Below are 19,745 nucleotides of genomic sequence, written 5' to 3' on the forward strand. Positions count from 1 at the left end.
CACATGTAGTCCAAAAGCAAACTTATCTGGCCATTGTGTAATTGAATATAGTTTGAAAAAATATTTTCAAATACATATTTGCCTCTTAAGAATCCAGATTTCTGAGACTCCTGTGGTTCTACATAAACAATGAAGCTTCTGTCTTTTTACATCTTATATGTATATAAGTTCTTTGCATTTTTTCTTTAATCATCCAACAATTTAAATAGTAAATATATATTAACAGGTTATTTAAATCTGAGGATATACAACTATACTACATGAATTGTTTTGGAATTTTTGGCCTGATAAAAGAACAGTTGAAAGTATAAAAGAACAGTGCAGTATCAAGATTATAATTTTGGCTATCAAAATCCTTGCTTCTACATATCAGACGTGGGTTGTTTTTTTTTTTATAATTCCTGTCTTTATTTATGCACATATATGCATTTATGTTATAAATGTCTGCGTTTTTCCATCTTCAAGTTTGTTCAGGATGGAAAAAAGGGAATCCTGTCAGCTCTCTACTGACTGTGACTTGCAATATTTTCCCAAAACTTTGCAAAATGGCATTGAAACAAAGATGAACAAACTGTTCATTCTGGGTGTATATGCACCAGTGATACAACACGGCTTATTGATAAAAGTATAGATGTTTTTCTGGTAGCATCTGTGTAATCTTTGAGTGCCAGAATGGAAGGACCTCTGCAGTTATATTTCTATTTGCTTTCAAAATATGTTCTGTTTCAGTTGCTGACAAATCATTATGAAAGATGCTGGAAATATTATTGTTTGCCAAGTGGATGGGGTAACTTTGGTGCTGCATCAGAAGAAGAACTTCATTTATCCAGAAAGTTGTTCTGGGGTATTTTTGATGCTTTATCTCAAAAGGTAAGTACATTTAGTATCCATCTATTACTGTAAAATACTTAGTGTGTAATCTTTCTTCTTTAACCTGTAATTTTTACCCAGCTCTTATCAACACTGTATCATCCACTTCAAAGGAAAAAATATAGGCTTTAGTAAATTTAAATCTTCCTCTTACAGTTTGTAATTTAATACTATTTTATTGCCTCTTAAAAAAAAAAAAAACACTAAAGCAATAATCTTGAGATGTATCTGTACAGATCTGTACACTTCTCTGTTTAGTAGTTGTAGTTTCAGCATCCTTGAATGAGTTCTATGTTAAACAGAAGTTTAATAATACATCTTGGTATGTGTTTATTGTTCATTCTGTGACTATTTTTAACAAACGTGCTCAAAATTTAATGAGTTTCATTTCAAATCTAAGTGTTATGGAATGCTGTGCATATTCCTGTGCTGTGCTGTCTTTCTGGCATCTGAAAAATGTTTAGCATTGCTACCAGTGAAGTCAACACTTTTCCCATTTACTTGAGAAAGATTAAGACTTGCTTCTAGCTTTCTCCTTTGGACATTCAGTTTTCTTTATTTTCAGAACAAAAATTCAGTTTCACACTAAGAAAGCCGTTCTCTGGCTGCTTGGTTTCATCTATAGCTGTATCATTTTCACTAGTGATGTTGGAAGTTCCCGTTCACTGCTCACTTTCTATCCCTTATGTGTTCCACAGAAATATGAACAAGAACTGTTCAAATTGGCTTTGCCTTGTCTGAGCGCAGTTGCAGGGGCCTTACCTCCAGATTATATGGAATCAAATTATGTCAATATGATGGAAAAACAGTCCTCAATGGATTCAGATGGGAACTTTAATCCTCAACCTGTTGATACCTCAAAGTAAGGAATTAATTCGTTGCACCTCAGGTTTTTTGATCGTGAATGTGCAGAAGAGGGGGAGAGTCTGTCATTTGGTGTGCTGTGAACTTACAGCTTCTCTTCGGAATGCTTACTTTCTAGATAAGATGGAGATCTTAATTTAATATTTTTATTTATGTATTTATTTTAAATCAAGTAAAGCAATAACTAGCAAGTTACATAATTAATTTCTTAGCCAACTTAGAATATTTTTAATTCATTTTTACCCAGGAGATAGAACTATCCAATTGTCTTTGTCTGCTGCAAACAAACCAGCGTGTTCTTAGGAGCTGAAAAAGTAGACAAGTCTACATCATCCCTGTCATTATTAATGTATGTCAAGACACTAATTCCAGTTTGTGTGAATGACAGTGTACCTACAGGAAATTGTTTGATCATGCCTTCATATAATCTTTTTACTATGAATAATTGGGAATTGGGCAGAACAATTTTCATTCTCTCTAGGCAGTCAGGCGCTGACCCTGCTTTTTTAAGTGTATTAGCCAGACAAAGCACATATCTGAATGGAAATATTCTGCCCTGATTTTTGACTACAGCCAGTGTGCCATTTCCCTTTGTATAGAATAGTCTTACAGAAATATGAATATGCACTAGATCTTTAAAAATTCCTTTTGTAAAACATTTGCTTCACTTGCCCCTGTGAGCCTTCTGCCTGTATTGACATTCAGCACACAGGATGCTGTCAGTAGATTGACACCTTTGTTACAGCATGCTTTTACATGTATGCACATCTAAATATGGCAGTAAAAGACATCATCAAGTCTGGAGTATAGAAAGGACATCAGTGACCTTTAAAATTCATTTTTCTAAGATGTAGTTAAAATATATGAAGGTTTAACAAAAATTCTTAAGAATATTATATTATCATTTAACTGAGTATTACTTTATCTGGTGTCATTTCAGAGAAAAATCGTAGATAGATTTGAAAAGCTCAGAAAATGTTACTTAATATTACCCAAATTATATGTCTCTTCATTGCTGTAGGAGTCAACAGTTCTGTGATGTTTCAAGACCAAGACAGAACTACTGCTATAATTCTAACCTCCAAATTATCCCACATTCTTTTAACATGCAAATCCAGCTTTGCATTGCTAACTAGTACTGGATCTATTTGTATGAAGGTACAGATAATAGGATGTTACCATAGTTGTAATTTTATTGCATTTCTGAAATTATTTGAACTATTATAGCATTAATAGAGTTCCCCTCAAATGCAATCTTTCAAACAACAAAAAAAACCTGCTGAGAGTGCTGGATGAATATTTTCTGACTTTTATGTGTGTGTTAGGCTCTTGCAAACCGTTAGTCTGACATAATTTGATTTTACATTTCTGCGTTTTTCCACCTTATAACTGAAAATCTATACTTCTACTTCGCAGTAGATGGCACTCTAACACTACTCGTACTGAAATTCTTTATGTTAGGAGGGAAGATATTGCTATTTCATCAGTGATCAAAAGCATTTATTCCCTTTCATTCGTAGGAATGCTGATGAAGTAAACTACTGATATTTGATAAGTTATTTTTGGGAGAGGATTCTACCTCTAGTCCTAGTTTGAAGATTAAGAATAATTTCTTTTTTTTCTTACTGCTTCAGAAACCTTAACTTCTGCACTCTCTTGTACACCCTTTGAAGGGCTAGCGTATTAATTTCTGTGGGGTTTTATTATTTTATTAGGTATTTTTGTATTTTTAATATTCACTGGTGTTTTGTAAAATAAAGCCTTAGCCATAATCTTGAAGCTGTCATAAATGAGCGGCTTCAAACATATAGTACTATTTCTAGGACTATATAAAATAGATAATGTTTCAAAAAGAACTGTTAGCACACTTAGTTTTATAATGGACGTGTGCAATAAGTTACTACCGTATTTCTGAAAATATAGGTTGTAGTTATATCTTTAATACTAAAAAAATATGTGACAGAAAGCACTGGTGCTTGATCTTATTATTGATTTTTCCCTGCACACATGTTTCAAGGAAGTAAAGTTCCTGTGGTTGTCATTCAGTGTCCATGAAATAGTTCAGATTTCTTCCTTGATTTAATTGGGCCTTGGAGCGAACTCTATGTGAGAAGAACAGTAAGATGCATGGAAGGGGTGTACACATTATTTATTACTAATTTGAAATTTACTTTACAAAAAAAGTGTTCAATTTAAGCCTGTGTGATATTATGCTGATTTTTTTTTTCACTTTCAGCATTACAATCCCTGAAAAGCTGGAATATTTTATTAACAAATATGCAGAACATGCTCATGACAAATGGTCAATGGAAAAGGTAAAATCTACATTCCCGTTAAAGCAAAATCAGATCTTTTATTTGAATCCATTTAATCTTTAAAATATTTTACTCAGAATGTTACTATTTTTCATAATGTTACAAGTTGGTGTGTAGGTAAGATATAGACATACTATTTTCTTCAAATATATTTGGGGGAAAGTTCTCTAAGTGCATATGAGTATTTCAAAATAGTGTTTAATCATTTAATCATTTTCATTGCTGACTTTTGAGTAAATATCCTTGCTAATTGTTTAACAGTTTTATGGACCTGAATTTTCTTTTTTTTTTGTTTTTAACCAAATAAGCTTTTTGGCCTTTTTATTCCTTTGTGCGTTTTGTTTGTCCAACGTTAAAAATAGTTCTTCAACTGTAGCACAGTGTATATATATATATGTATATATATATTTTATATATATATTTATAAAAATATTTAAAAGAAAAATGTATTGATATGGTTGCTTTGGTAATCATTAATTTGCAAAAAGACGGCACGCTGCATGATTCATAGCTTAATTTGTAGATAATATAAATGTTGGTGGGGAAAATGCTGAGAAAAGAGGAGAAAGGAAACTTTAAGAGAACAGCTCTGCGGAAGCATTATTCAGTTAATTTCTACCAATAAAAATAGGATTTTTCATAATGTTTTGCTTTTCCCTATTTTGTCCTCTTATTGCTATTTTCAGTTTGCCAATGGATGGACCTATGGTGAAACATTTTCTGAATCTGCAAAAGTGCAACCATTAATGAAACAATATAAGTTACTGTCTGAAAAGGTAAGGAATTTGTTCATGCTTGATCCAGGGTTGCTGAAACATCACTGAAAATATCACCTTGTGTTTACATCATTTTAAGAAAAAAATATTTACACTATGTCAACTAAGGTGTGGTTGTTGCCTTCCTCAAAATCCTGAAAAGATATAGAAAAGTTTCATTGTATAATAAATAGGCCACTCAAACTTCTCCTCACATAGCTGAATCTACATGGCATAACTTATGGTGAAACTGAAGTGTGATACTGTCACTATAATTTTACAGTAAGATCATACAGGAATGCCTTCTTGCTTAGTGAAGACTTAGGTTTAGGATTTGTCTGTTCTCCAGCATAAAGCCATGAAGATGATTAGGCATCTAAAGACCTTGATATAAATGAAGCAATGCTGAAGGAACTGGGTTTGTTCAGTTTAAAGAAGAGAAAGTTGCTGGAGATATGGTCTTGGTTTCCTGGTTCCTAAGCATTAGTTACAGAGAAGATGGATGTATTCTCTTCACAGGGGTGCACAGTGATAGGACAAGGGGCAATGGGTGTAAGGTTCTTTAGCAGAAATGCTTTCTGGAAATCCTTGTTATCTTGACAGCTTAAACATTGGAATAACTTGCCCAAAGAAGTGGTGAAATCACCTGCATATTGAAGGCATGACAGAACAAGACTTAGATAAACTGATCTTGATAGCCCAGTTAGGTAGCTTATCTGACCTCAACAGAAGGTAGAGGCAGATGTCCAGAGTTCTCTTCCAACACAGACTTGTTTGTGGTTCTATGATTGTGGTTTTTTGGTTCATGTAGCAGATAAAACACTGTGTTACTCCTGATAATTACTGCTCCACCTTTGACTTCATGTCTGAGAATGCTATTAACACAGTTATCACTGAGATCATCAGTTTCCTGCTGGGCCAGAATTCTTCTCCCCACCTCTGAAATGATAAATAAACTTTTTAATATCTTATATGATTTATTTGCATCATTTCAACAATGCTGGGCCATGATGGTTGAATTCAGTACATTTCTTTGCATCTCAGTATAAACAGGAAGAAGTCCAGTAGTTACTTTTTGCTCTGTACAGCTACATAATAAACAAGGTAATTATTTCATGCACATTCTTCTAGGAGAAAGAAATTTATCGATGGCCAATCAAAGAATCACTAAAAACTATGCTGGCATGGGGATGGCGAATTGAAAGAACACGGGAAGGAGATTCCATGGCACTGTATAATCGGACGCGTCGCATATCTCAAACCAGTCAAGTGAGCCACTTTGCTAAAAACTTTGTTTTATTCTCCATTAATAGTAACTGCCTTTTGAAAGTAAGCCTTTGAAATTTTAGGGCTCTATATGATCATATACATGCATATGAAAGTAATATCTCACATAGGAAGAAAAGCCTGGACTTTTTTAAAAAGTTCTTTATAAAAAACGTTATTTTTAAAGCAAGAGATACCTGTTACTGCATAACCCATAGAGGAAAGCCTATCAATGCTGCTTTTCTAGCCACACTTCTTGCATCAGTGGCTTGGCATCCAGGGAATCTCTGTCACTTTTTATCCTTCTTTGACCATTTGTGTCAATGTAATGATCAAACATGTGACAAATTTAGACAGTAAAAAGAAAGAATAAAAAAATGGTGATATTTTCTGGGTGGCGGGGAGGGACAGAAGGTAAAAGATAACTATTTGTAGATTCTAGTCTTAAATGCAGAAATAGGGTTGAAAAGCTAAATTCAAAATTTGAATTTTGCCTGAATTTACCTAAAACTAGATTGTGTGAGATTTTGCCTGCTGAGAAAAAAAAGTGTCTAGAAAATGCAGAGATTTAATCATAACTGTATCCTTATCCACAATAAATTCAAACCTTAAATGAGTTCGAGTGGAATTTGTATTTAAGTGAGAGGGATTTGTGTCTGATGGCCATCTGTCTTTGGGAACAAACTCTGTTGACCTTTGCCTAATTCTCACTGAAGTTTACCACCCCTGATTTATTTTCAGCTGGGCCACAAAGGATCCTTCTTCTCTCTGTAGATCTACAAATGACTTTTTTCTTAAGTTCCTTAATTACTTTCAGTATCTTGTTAATGTTAACTTCTTCATATTAAATTCTTGCATAACTCCACTGTTTTGCACATTTGTCATTCAGATCTCTGTAGATACAGCCCATGGTTACACTCCTCGAGCAATTGACATGAGCAATGTCACCCTCTCCAGAGACTTACATGTAAGTTAGAAGCACCTAAAATGCTTATGGTTTGTTTTACAATTTCATTTTTTCTGTTTTGCTTTCATTCTGGTGAGGGTTTTCTGGTCTTTTTCATTATTCTCTTTGATCCTCTGTGGCTTAAAATACATGGTATGTGTTGAAAACCTTCAAAATTTTCTTTAGTCCTGGATTGATTTTCCCAGTTCAGTTTGTGAACATTTGTCATTTTGAAGAGAATCCTGTTTAAAAGAGGTAGCAGCATCAATTTTTTCTGTTTTCCATTCATTTCTCTGTCATCTTTCCAAAACATATAGTCAAGGCTCTTTTTTTCTCTAAACGGAAGGAATCAGAATCAGAAACCATTAGGTAATGTGAATATTGAGAATGAAGGAATTGGAGGTGGCATTTTGACAGATGTGTTGGTAGATTGCTGTTATTTGGACCAATATGTTTTGATAATCTATGTTTCTGTCATTAGGTAGGATTTTTTTTCATGATGTTTGCTTGAGTATGGTGATAGGTTTTACAGTCTACTAATTTCCTGAGAGTATAATTGCAATGTAATGTATGCATATACTGAATTGTTTTAAATTAGTTAGTATGAGTGTTTGTACCAGTCTAGTGGTGGCAACATGGTGTTCAAAACTGACTACAATAGACTCTGGAAACACAGGGCTAACTTTGCCCATACTGAGCTTTGCCATAGTGCAAAAAACAAGCAGTGGTAGTAAATTAACTGGCTAACTGTGCAGTATATACTCTACTGTACCTCTAAACAAATTCTCACATTGGCTTTCCACTCCTTGATTTCCATCTTACAGTTTCCAGTTTTATAGTTCTAGCAGTTTTAGATTGCTGACTAGCTTAAAAAGAATTAACTGCCAGTAGATTGCTGATCATTCCAAAAAGTTCATAAAATTGTTTATTGAATAACTGCCTCTACCACTACATTCTTGTTTTAAACTGATGATAAAGATTCCTTACAATTATGACATTTAACATTTGTATAAACTCAGTATCATTGAAAGACTTTGCAGACTTTATTTAATGCTCAGGAAACAACTCACCATGTGAACATCATCATAGTATTCTAATACAGTAAACAAAACCCAGATAAAATTAACCATCCTGTCACAAATCACATAGAAAGAGCACGGAAACTTCTGTCAGTCCCTTGCTTATTTTTTTATACTTTACCCTCTAATGCTTGTCATTACTTGTATTTCCATTGTAGCCCTTAGCTATAAGGCAGAGCTTGTTGCCTTTATGATTCATATGCCCTATGAAGAGAAGTCATCTTTGAAACCAGCATCTTTGAAACTAGCTTGTTATTTAAAAGCAAAACAAATTTAATTAAAATACACTTTCAGCTATTAATTGTCCTGATGCAGACATCGAGGAAATATCTGAACATGCTGGGTATTAACGAAATCTGAGTTTTAAAAACTAGCTGTGTAATTTTGAACAATTTAGAAAATGTTTAATATCATTCAAGTTGGAGTTCAGGGTTAGCTAGCAAGAATCATGACCATGTCCAAAACTGTAAGTCTGCAAAATACTCCTTATTTTGGTCTTGAGTCACCTGGTCACATTTTAGCTCCATGAACAGCTAGGTCTTGATCTAAAAACATCTTCATAGCACCCTGCTTTGCCAGGTGCTATGAAAACACAGACTACTCTGCCTCCTTCTAAGGTCCTATTTGGGATTGTCAAAATACCAGGATCAGAGTGTGCATGACAGAAGGCATCCAGCATACAGAACAGAAGAGATATCTGTCATAACGTATTCACTGGAAAAAAGTTTGTGATACAAATTGTCTAATGGAAAAATAAGATGTGGCTGAGAAGTTCCTGAATTCGTGAGTATTCTCACAAATAAAGAAATTGATATTGAGAAATACTCATCACTCATAGTCCTTACTGAAGATGAGAAGGTTTCTCTAGGTTCATGGAAGCAAAGTAAAGTGAAATCTGCAGAAAATTCCACCACTCTGTACAATTGGAGAGTATACAACCAGGAGGACAGTAGGTGTGGGTTTGAAAGGTTGTTTCATGTTGAAATACTTCCTACTAGGAGGCACTTGTTGCTTTTGCTTGGTTCAGGATCTAGCTCCTAGTTTACTGGTTTGAAGGAGTTTGTTTTATAGGAAGAATATATAGACTTATTAATGCTCTAAAGTGGCTGGTGCTTTTAACAGTGTGGTCACACGAATGAGCAATATCATAGACATAGACATAACATAGAAGAAGCTCTATCTATGGGTTCATAGTTAATCTGCCACAGCCAGCAGTAACAATGTTGATTCAGTCTTCTGGCTTGCTGTTCTTTTTTTCCCTTGACAGTGTCTTCAGAGGGTTCTTGTTGGCCTTGTTTTGAGAATGAAGTCCCCCATGTCACACCCCAGTACTATTTCCAGACTATTCTTCTCTTTGTCGTTCCTTGTTTTTTGTATTAGGAGTTTCTTCAGCGCCAGGTTCCTGACTCTTATACCTATGCCAATTCTACCCAAATTCTATATAATATTTTTTCAATAAAAACTTGTTTCCGGTGAACCATTACAGTGTAATTGTATTAAACTTCCTAGAGAACAAGACTTGTATATAATACCAACCAGAAACTTGTACTTCCTGACAGTTAATCATTTCAACCCATGTCACTAAGCTCTCCATTTTCCTAAGGCTATGGCTGAGATGATGGCTGAAAACTACCATAACATATGGGCAAAGAAAAAGAAAATGGAGCTTGAAGCAAAAGGTAATGTTAACTATAGGTATTTACATTATTTTATGCTCTCTGTGACTACCTTAGGTTATGCATTCGAGAAGACATTAAAAAGAAGAAAAAGGAACAGCAAATTTTAATTGATGAAGAAGAAACAGCAAAGCATCTATTCTTGATTGTGATTTTTAGTGCCTGAAAGTTGTTATAGTACCAAGTGTAACTGCTCTTGTTTAAGTAGTTTACCAGTTCAGATATATCAAGGGAAGGAAACGCAAAGGTTGTAAATAAATTTAAGCCACAATAATCCATTTTCCTTGTAGCATTAATCTTTCAGACTATTACCCAATGGACTATGATTTCATTTGTGTAGCTTCTTTTATTGCAGGTAGATCTAAAGGTGTTTACTAAGTACTGCGCATATCATGTGTTGAATTGACAAGTGGACCAACCTAGAGCAGATACTTGAATTCCATATAAAAATTGCTTGTGCTTCATGATTTCTGCTTACCTAAATGAAAAGCTTTTTCATGTCTTGTGTATCTTACTGTTTTTCCTCTGTGTTAAAATAATTCTTTATTTGTGTTAAAGCTGATTTTTTTTTAGATAACACTATATTTGCACATGATTGAAGCTAGGGTTTTACCTTATCTGAAGGTGTCTAGTTGTATACTGTATGCACCAAACTTGTTTGTTTTTTCTTTCTTGTTTTCTCTACAGTGCTTCAGTTTTTAAAAGTTGTAAAATTCCAGAAAAGGTATAGCAGTTAAGGTTTTATAAAAAAGTAAAGTTCTGTCTGGAAGTGCCTTTGACAAGTGCCATGCCTTTAATTATATTTCCCCTTAATATAGTTTTTATTTTATTCCTTTTCTCTGAAACCTTCTTCAGAATAAGTAGCCTCAGGATGGGAAGTTTGGGAAGTCATAGGCTACAGAAAGATGAGATATTTTAATGGATATACTGCATTTCACAGCTTTGAAAGCAGAATTTTGCCTGTGATAAGCACTTCAATGAGAATAATGTGTAGTATTTGTTGTGGTGTGCAGTATGAGAAGGCTGGAGGTGGCTATAAGTGATTGAAGGAGAGGCTTCTGATGAAGAGTTTTTGTGAGTGAAAAGTAGATGAATTTGTCGGCTGAGCAAAACTTGGCCTTCAAAAGCCGCATGAGGGTTTTTCTCCAGTATATTCATATGCCAGTTTTGAAATATTTTTTTACCCATGTGTAAAGGACAGAAGAATAATGTGAACTCACATGCATTTTGCATATCTGTCTTCAGCTGTTAGGTGGTACAATTAAATCATGTTGGTGATAAGAGAGTAAAATCTAATCATCCCAGTGTTAAAGACTGTACTTCCTAAGACAAATCCAGACTAAACAAAAAACCTAACCCACCATCAGACTTGCCCACTAGGTTATCATTTTGCCTGTACTTGGATTCAAGCAGAATTAATGGAAAATTTCAGAATATGTAGCTTAAAAAAAATTATCCAGTGATATGTCTCCAATATTTTCCAGAGGGAATTTGTTCCTTTTTAAAAATATTACTATTTTTAGAGACTTTCTTTAGTGTTTTTTCATAGATAAATCTGATCATGACCTTTACAGTTTCCTGGGGTTTCAGAGCAATTGTCATAGGAATTTATTGTGTTATGTTAGGCAATGGTGATCTTAGAAGTTGAACTCCTAAGAATGCTGCTTTTTATGCAGATATTTATATTAACAATAGCAGCTTTACTTTCCTTCCAAATTAAATATCTACATTCAGTAGATATCAATACCTCAGATTTTTGTAAGCAATACAATGAAGTTTATTCTGTTTACCTCTGGTTTTGCAGCATTCTTTTGATCCTGCTGGACCATTGTGTGAACCATGTTTCAATGACGTATTCAAATTTTCTGTCTTTAATTTATTAATATAAAGTAGAACTGTATAAATTTAATATATTTTTAGATATGTGTATATCTTGCTAAACTTGATGAACCCTGTCATTAGAATGTTTAAAAGCAGGACTTGGTGTATGTCTGTACATTTGTTTATATCTTTGTTTTCTTAGGAGAAGATGTGTTATTTATTGAAATATATTCAGTTTCATTAAATGAAGTTGTAGGTATAATACGTTTGTAACAGTTAAGCATTTTTTTCTTAAGAGTTTTTGCAATAGGTTCAGCATATTTATCTGGTACTTGTAGCAAATATGTTAAAATTTGGTGTAACCATGTCCAAAGTTTCTATCTGAATACTTTTTAAGGTTTGTGTAAAGAACTGACAAGTGTATTGTTATTTCTGACTAGAAGTTACTGTAATGTGCTGTGTATTATTGTGATAGTACTTTTACCTACTGGGACTTACCATGTCAACAGATAACTCTTTAATTTTTAATTCTCTTGATGCTCCATAGTAGGAGGAGGCAACCATCCCCTTCTTGTTCCTTATGATACACTCACAGCCAAAGAAAAAGCCAAGGATAGAGAAAAAGCACAGGATATTCTGAAATTTCTACAGATTAATGGATATGTTGTTTCCAGGTAATTCTCTGTTCAGTATTAATGTCACAGAAGGTTTCTGATAGTCCTCAGTGGTCTGTTTGTTTTGTGGTTTGGTTGATTGTGGTGGGGCTTTTTGGTTTTTGTTGTTGTTTGTTTGTTGGGGTTCCTTCTATCAAAACAAAACTCTATGATCATTTTTATGTTTCAGTACCTGAATAAGGATGAGCTCCTTCATATAAAACATTGTAAGGAAGAGATGTATTACAGAGTTAGTGGCAGGGTTTTTGGAAGACATGAACAGAGTTCTCTGGAATCTCTACATGTTTTCTCCCTCCCTTCTCAACATTGTAGTCTGCTTTTTCTTTCTGGTGTGTCTCCATGTGTCCAACTGTTAGTGAACTTATTAGTTTTCTACAAATGACAGAATTATTAAGTCTTAGTTACAGGTTCATGGACATCTTCAAGGACATGTTCCTTTCTAAAGGAATTTCTAGACAATTGGTTGGATAAGACAGTTTTATTTCTAAAACACACAACTCATTTATTTCAATTGAGTTCATTTACAGCATTATTAAAATATTTCAGAAATGAAAAGTGATATTTTAAAATAACTTTTTAAGCAATCCACAGTGTAAGTGTAATAATAGTGAATAGTCTGCAGAATAACATGCATAATTCATTTTAATATGGTGTATTTACCTCCTAAATGTAGCATGAATAAAATTTTAGTTAATTTGGAGGCTTTTCTGCCTCATCAGCATGACTTAGGAAATCAGAATCACTAGAAAAGGCTGAAAGCGTATCTGCACCTTGCATGCCTTGAACATTAGTAAGTGAATGAAACAGTCACTGAGATCAATTTAAGTAATCATTGTGAATTAATTAGCCCAGCACATCTACTTAAAATCTGCCTACTTCCATTCTTTTCTATCACATGTGAATTCCAGCCTGTTTCTAGAGTCCGCAGTTAATAATTTTGGTAAAATCTTTCAGGGTAGCTGTAATAATTCAGTTTACTTCCCGTCAATGCAGTAGGATGTACAAAGAAGGATGTCAGACAGCAAAGGCTTCTTTCCTTATTCTCTGTCAAAATTATCAGCTGTATTCAGGAGTGCATATTCCTTTTCCACTAACCCTTTTATTCCTGTTAAACACAAGTGAAAAGTGGCTTTTGGGGTTTTTTTGGGCGTGGAAGGCTAAGAGGGATAATAAGATGAGCATTAACTTGGACACACCCATTGTCTAGTAGCCAGTTCCTGTTACATCTGCATCCTCCCCTGCTGGTTAAACACAGGCCTTTCCATGAAGTTAAACTCAATGTACTTGCTGCAGCTTTGACAACTGCCTTGTCTAAACAAAAAAGGACGTGATGCATGGTTTTGGTCTGCTCACCACTGTACTTTCTGCCATGTATGCCTTGCTCACATATCTTTACAGTCTTTAGACAGTGACCATTCAGATCTCTGCACCTCCATGCAAACTGGGTTTAGGGAAGATAGAAACACTTGGCCCCTGCCAAGCATGTGGCAATCAGGCACACTCCAGCTGCTGGTGCAGAAGCCCTCACTCATCTTACTGACACTGCTCCTTCGCATTAGCTGGAATTTTTTTAGAACACAGCATTCCCACCCCAGTGGCAGGCAACTGGGACTTCCTGGAGTTGCTGGAGTTGCAGACACTGCTTTATGCCCTTGACTGTCTGACTGCAATGGCCACTACCAAATGCACTTATGGCAGTCCCCTGCTGAAGCTGCCACTCTGGGCTCAAGGTCTGGGCCCAGAGAGGTGTTCCCCAAAGCTGTGGTGTCTCCCAACTACTGATGCTTGAGACCTTCATTCACCCCATTTGTCACATACCTGGGTGCACCTATACTCCAAGCCTGACTCCAGTTCCTGGCCTAATATCCACTCATGCTGGTCCTGCCAGTATCTGCCATTTACTCCTGACAGCACATGGAATAATGAGTGACATTGCACAGAGATACAGGTATGAAAGCATTTAATAAGAATATAGGACAAACTCTAGTGATGAGATACAGGACTCAGTCAGTGAACTGATTTGACAGGCCACAGTTTACATGTGACCAGTTATTTTGAAATCTGTTTTTGTCTCTTCTTCACTTTGCTCTTTCTTGATCCTTCCCCACTGTATATTCTGTCATTGCTTTGTGTACTGAGCATTGGTTTGTGTACAAGTAATCCAAATCCTCATGTCCCTTCCTCTTAGGAATTACAAAGTTCAGGTGGCCCTCTCCAAAGCTGTCCCTGAAGTTTCTTAATAGTCCCTTAATTAGTAAACTTGAGACTTTTGTTCTCCAGTGTTGTCTCCTTCATCTTTTTTCTACCAGATTTGTGTCTCTAGGTTTTCTGGTTTGTGGTTTTTCTTTTATTACCCACTTCTGCATTGAGGAGGTCCTTGATCAGATAGCCTTAATGTAGCAGACATTATTATACCATTATTTGTATCGACAGCTGAGAAAGCTGTTTTATTTCCAGAATCTCTTTTTCTGAATCTGAACCCTACCATCATCAATATTTTAATTTAAATCATAAATGTGCAGTACACAGGCAGTTCTATTCTGTATATATGCAGTAGGTATACTTTTTAAACTTGCAACCTAGCTGAGTACTAATATAACTTGGTGCATGAGTCAGGGGGAGATGAGGTGTGACTGATTCCCTTTCTGTTTAAGAATAGCTTTTTCATGTGCCATCAATTAAGTCGTCATCCTGCATAAACAAGGCTTATGCCAGTGCCAGCTTGTTGCTAGGGATGTCAGCCCATGACATGGATTCACGCTTTGGAGATTCATTCTTGTGGAAAGAAGATGGGCTTTTTTTATATCAGACTAGTAACTAAGATGGATAGAACATGCTGGAAAAGTGATTCCATCATTTTGTTTTGGTTTTCCTCTGATTTTTCACAAATGCTACATAGCTATTCTGAACTTTTCTGTTAGCATGCAAACTTTTCAGGAAAAGTCATAGTGATGGATATTAGATTTACTTCTAGCTTGATTGTTTAAATTAAAATATTTTTCCAGCTTCAAAACTCCCTCACACAAGAATTAGTCCCTGGAGGGAAATGTAAGATAGTAATGCCTTACAAGTAATGGAAAGAAATTATAATAATAGTGGATTATTCTGCTTGAGTGCAATTTTTTTTCTAACCTTCTAGTTGGGAAATCTAGTTGTGTCTTAACAAATTGCTCAAAACCTAAGTAAGTGTAAGAGTACTGTCTACATGAAACACACAAAAAATTTTCTTATATTAACAAGCACATAATCATTACTAGAGAAAATTGTGTCAGACTACATGGAGAGGTAAAATGGCTTTGAGTCCTTCTGCATGTGTAAAAATTTACTCATTTCTTTTTACAGAGGACTTAAGGACCTGGAATTAGACACGCCTTCCATTGAGAAACGCTTTGCCTACAGTTTCCTTCAGCAGCTTATAAGATATGTGGATGAAGCCCATCAGTACATTTTGGAGTTTGGTATAGTAGCCCTTGCACATTTTTCAAAACAATTACTACCTAAGATGACTGATGTTATAAAAATGACCAGAAAACCTTTTAAATATTGGTACATTTCTGGACTAGTTTTCCCCTTAATCTTCTGTAGTAGATGAAGATCATGAATTTTGGAGTTACGCAATTGCCATTCATTCCAGTTTTTCATATTCATGCATCAGATTAAGAATTTACAGCCAAAATTTATGACTTTCATTCTTTGAAAAAGCAAACTAGCTGCCCCCTTGCATTTATGCATAAAATTACAATCTCTCACATGTGCACCTTAATAGTTGCTATTCACATGTAATCCCTTTTTCAGAGAGCAAATGAAACTGTCATTTGTACCATTCTGAAATTTTCTCTGGAAAAAGGGAGTAGAGAAATATCTTCAACAAACTCCCACAATGGGAATGTTCTTTCACAAATACCTGGCACATGTTTTGTCAACAGTGCTACGAAGGATTTAACTTTATCTGCTTTTGGTGAAGGTAAAAAAATACAAAGTTTGGTGACCCAAGTCAGCTTGGCAGTAAAAGCCAAAAAAACTGGCCAGGTGCAGCTTTTGTTGTGACCATAGGAGTTGCAATGACACGTAACATATACTGTGCCTCTTAGTCATATATGCTGTAAATGACAGTAACAGGAACATCAGGGAGATTGAATAAATCAATGCTCTTCTAAAAACCAATACAGTTTTAATGTGGAAATTTGTAAATTTTTTGAGCTATTCTATGCTGTGGTTACTTACAGTAACAAAAGTCTGGTCTTAATAACTCATCAGGTTACTTCTGCTGCTAATGCTTGGTTACCATGGCTTCATCATTCTTAATTACATAAATTTGGAATAACTGCAAGAATGATAATGATTAAATACTGAAACACTAGAAACATTGGTGGAACAAATACCATTCAAGTCCCTCAATAGATTAATGGAAAGAAGAAAATAAATAAATGATCATTTGGAAGCTGTATCAGATTTTATTTTGACAGAGATTTTGTTTTTTATAGTAAGGGAAGAGTGAAGCAATTTAAATTTCAGTTGGATAGATCTAACCATTAATTTTGTTCTTTAGTACAAAGTTCACAAATGAGGAATGAAAATTCATTAATTTGTGTTTCTCCTGGGAACAACTGGAGAAAGGTGCTAGAAGCTGAGTTCAGGCTTCCAAATGGTCACCTGTAACAGGAAAAGATAAACGTAGCACCAGATCTTTGTCTCACAAAAGCATCCATTTCTCTTTGGACTACAAGATGCCTTCACTTTTATGAAGATTTGGGCAGTTATTCTTTATGCATTTTATTTGCTGTTACTTTTCCTCTAACGAGGTTGTCATAAAGTGCTACTTTAACTAGTGCATATACTGTTTGAGGTACCTTAAATCTACATCTGAAGATGACCAGTATTATTTGTGTACAGCGTACACTTCCTAAGAAAAATGCAGAGTAGACTGTAATTAGGATTTATCACAGGGAGCTAATTTTCTTCTCTCTGCAGATGGTGGCAGCAGAGGCAAAGGAGAGCAATTCCCATATGAACAAGAAATCAAGTTTTTTGCCAAAGTACGGTATATTTTTGCTTATTCTTTGTCAACATAGTGAGTAACAGAAGTGAGAATGTATTTTTTAGTGACTGTTATTGTTGTAGTGCTGTTTTTCTGTGTTTAATTAATTCTTTTATTAATTAAAACCAGCAGTAATAAAAATAGCTTGAAAGCAATGTAGGATGAAGTATAGATGTGGGAAGATTACAGGACTATAGTGTTTATTCTCATTATTTCCTGCTCCATGTTATGCAACTATTCATATGATGTTATTCGTAAGCTCCCTACATTTTCTGTTTTCTGGCTTAGCCTAATTTTGAAGATTTTTCTCTTTTACAATCTTCAGGCAGGTTTATGTGAGAAATAGTTATTGGAATGAAGATGGCTGTGTGCCTGTCAGTGTCATGGTAGTTATTTCTCTCATTTTAAAACCATGCTGTTGTCTCCATCACGGAGTCACACAGTGGCTGAGGTTGGAAGGGTCCTTTGCGTAGCAGTGTCAGAGAACCATGTCCAGACATCTTTTGAGTATCTCCAAGGATAGGGACTCCACAATCTCTCTGGGCAGCCTGTGCCAGTGCTCAGTCCCCCTGACAGTAAAAAAAAGTGCTTCCTGATGGTGTGAGAGAACCTACCATGTTTCAGTCAGTTGACTCTGGTCTTGTCACAGTGGGAAAGAGCTTGGGTCCATCTTCTTTACCCCCTCCCTTCGGATATTTATACACATTGATGAGATCCTCCCTGAGCCTTCTTTTCTCCAGGTTAGGGTCCCAGCTTCCTCAGTCTCTCGTAATGTAAAAGATCCTCTTGTTCCTTAATCATCTTTGTGACCCTTTGCTGGACTCTCAATGTTTCTCTTGTACTGGGGAGCTCATAACCAGACACAGCACCAGAACCTAGATACAGCACTTCAGATGTGGTCTCACCAGTGTTGAGTAGAGAGAAAGAACCCCTTCCCTGGACCTGCTGACAAGCACTCTGTCCAATTCAATCCAGGTTGCTGTTGGCTGCTTTTGCAGTAAGATTGCCTTGTTGGCTCATGGTCTGTTTGCTGTCCACTGAAGATCCCCAGGTCCTTCTTTGCAAAACTGCTTTTCAGCTGATTAGCCTTCAGTGTGTGCTGGTAACTGGACTTATTCCTCCTCAAGTGCAGGACTTTGCACTTCCCTTTCCCTCTGACAGTCATGAGATTCAGCACAATTCTCCTTTTTCTGTCATGATTTTGCACATGATAAACCAAGAAAATCTGCTTATTCCTTTCACATGTGAAAGTTTGTATGATATTTGCATATTCAAAAATGCCTTTTGAATTCATCAGTGAATAAGAAAAGGCAACTGTCTGCAGCATTTTCTAATCCTGGTATCCTTGCAGTAAGTTGTAATTTCAATGCCTTAGACTACTTCCATGTGGTATTATTTGTGAAGCTGATTGGCTCAGAAGTTAGCATTCCACTTTCTTGTGCTCCAAAAAGGAAGTAATTTCATATTTTCTTTCTGGCTGTTTATTTTGGATCTCCTCCTGGCTGACGCCTGCAGTGGGCACTGAGTAATAATCACCACAGGAAGTAAACAGGAAAATTTCTGTGGACAAGCCCTTAGTAAGTGAAGTTGTTTAGGGAGTTTTATTTGAAAAATCTTGAACTAAGTGCTTTTAGGGTGCTGACAGTTGTAGGTGATTTTTTTTAAACCTACATTAAAAGGAACAAAGCGTAATAGTTGTGTTTGGTTATGTGGATGGTAAAAATCTTAAATTGCAAGATAAAATTAAATTATATCTTCTGCATTGTACTCCTCCTAAAAAAAACCACAGATAAGTCCCAGTGCTAATGTAAATTTTTTTTCTGCTGCCTTTCTTGATAACATATTAAGTGCCTTGAATACTAAATAAATTCAGAGGAATAGCTATTAAAGAAAAAACCCAAACAGGTTTTAAAACAGAAAACCTGTTTGAAATCTTCTGTCTTTTTTAGTTGTGACTTACAAAGCATAATACAGAACAGAGTAAAGAAGGTCCTGAGATAACCACTCTTTCTGATATAATTTCAGGTTGTGCTCCCTTTGATTGATCAGTATTTTAAAAATCATCGCCTGTATTTCTTATCTTCAGCAAGTAGGCCTCTCACAAGTGGAGGCCATGCCTCTAATAAAGAGAAAGAAATGGTGACAAGGTAAAGCTTAAAATAATATTAATGTCTATGCATATGTGTGTTTGTCTTTAAAGAGCAACAGTTGATTGTGGGAGAGTAAGAAGTGGGAGGCGCGGAAATATTTTAATGTACACACAAATGAATAATTTTTCACTTTCTTTCCCTGTTAGGAAAATTCATTGTATAAAATGGAGAGGAGTACAGAGCTATTATTATATGCTGTTTGAAAAGGATTATTTTAGCATGCAGGGAACTTCAGTTAATCCTTATATCCAACCGTGGAGCACTTGCATAGTCTGTGGCACAGACTATAAA

The 19,745-nt window shown here is 35.4% G+C and overlaps 1 protein-coding gene across 16 annotated transcripts in view; it reads left to right on the forward strand.

Annotated features, from left to right (window-relative positions):
• Nucleotides 1–19,745, forward strand: part of RYR2 (ryanodine receptor 2) — a 394,774-nt gene that overhangs the window by 281,723 nt on the left and 93,306 nt on the right. For 9 of the 16 annotated variants that reach the window (XM_039567939.1, XM_039567942.1, XM_039567943.1 and 6 more), the window contains 11 exons: nucleotides 730–870; nucleotides 1,569–1,732; nucleotides 3,971–4,049; nucleotides 4,736–4,825; nucleotides 5,936–6,073; nucleotides 6,960–7,037; nucleotides 9,699–9,774; nucleotides 12,140–12,266; nucleotides 15,609–15,724; nucleotides 17,238–17,302; nucleotides 19,330–19,451. In XM_039567939.1, coding sequence (XP_039423873.1) covers nucleotides 730–870; nucleotides 1,569–1,732; nucleotides 3,971–4,049; nucleotides 4,736–4,825; nucleotides 5,936–6,073; nucleotides 6,960–7,037; nucleotides 9,699–9,774; nucleotides 12,140–12,266; nucleotides 15,609–15,724; nucleotides 17,238–17,302; nucleotides 19,330–19,451 — 1,196 coding nt within the window. The remainder of the gene's footprint in view (nucleotides 1–729; nucleotides 871–1,568; nucleotides 1,733–3,970; nucleotides 4,050–4,735; nucleotides 4,826–5,935; nucleotides 6,074–6,959; nucleotides 7,038–9,698; nucleotides 9,775–12,139; nucleotides 12,267–15,608; nucleotides 15,725–17,237; nucleotides 17,303–19,329; nucleotides 19,452–19,745) is intronic. The other 7 variants (XM_039567940.1, XM_039567951.1, XM_039567953.1 and 4 more) reach the window with 1 other exon arrangement.

This window comes from Corvus cornix, chromosome 3 (assembly GCF_000738735.6).
Source record: "Corvus cornix cornix isolate S_Up_H32 chromosome 3, ASM73873v5, whole genome shotgun sequence".
Classification (NCBI taxonomy): Eukaryota; Metazoa; Chordata; class Aves; order Passeriformes; family Corvidae; genus Corvus; species Corvus cornix.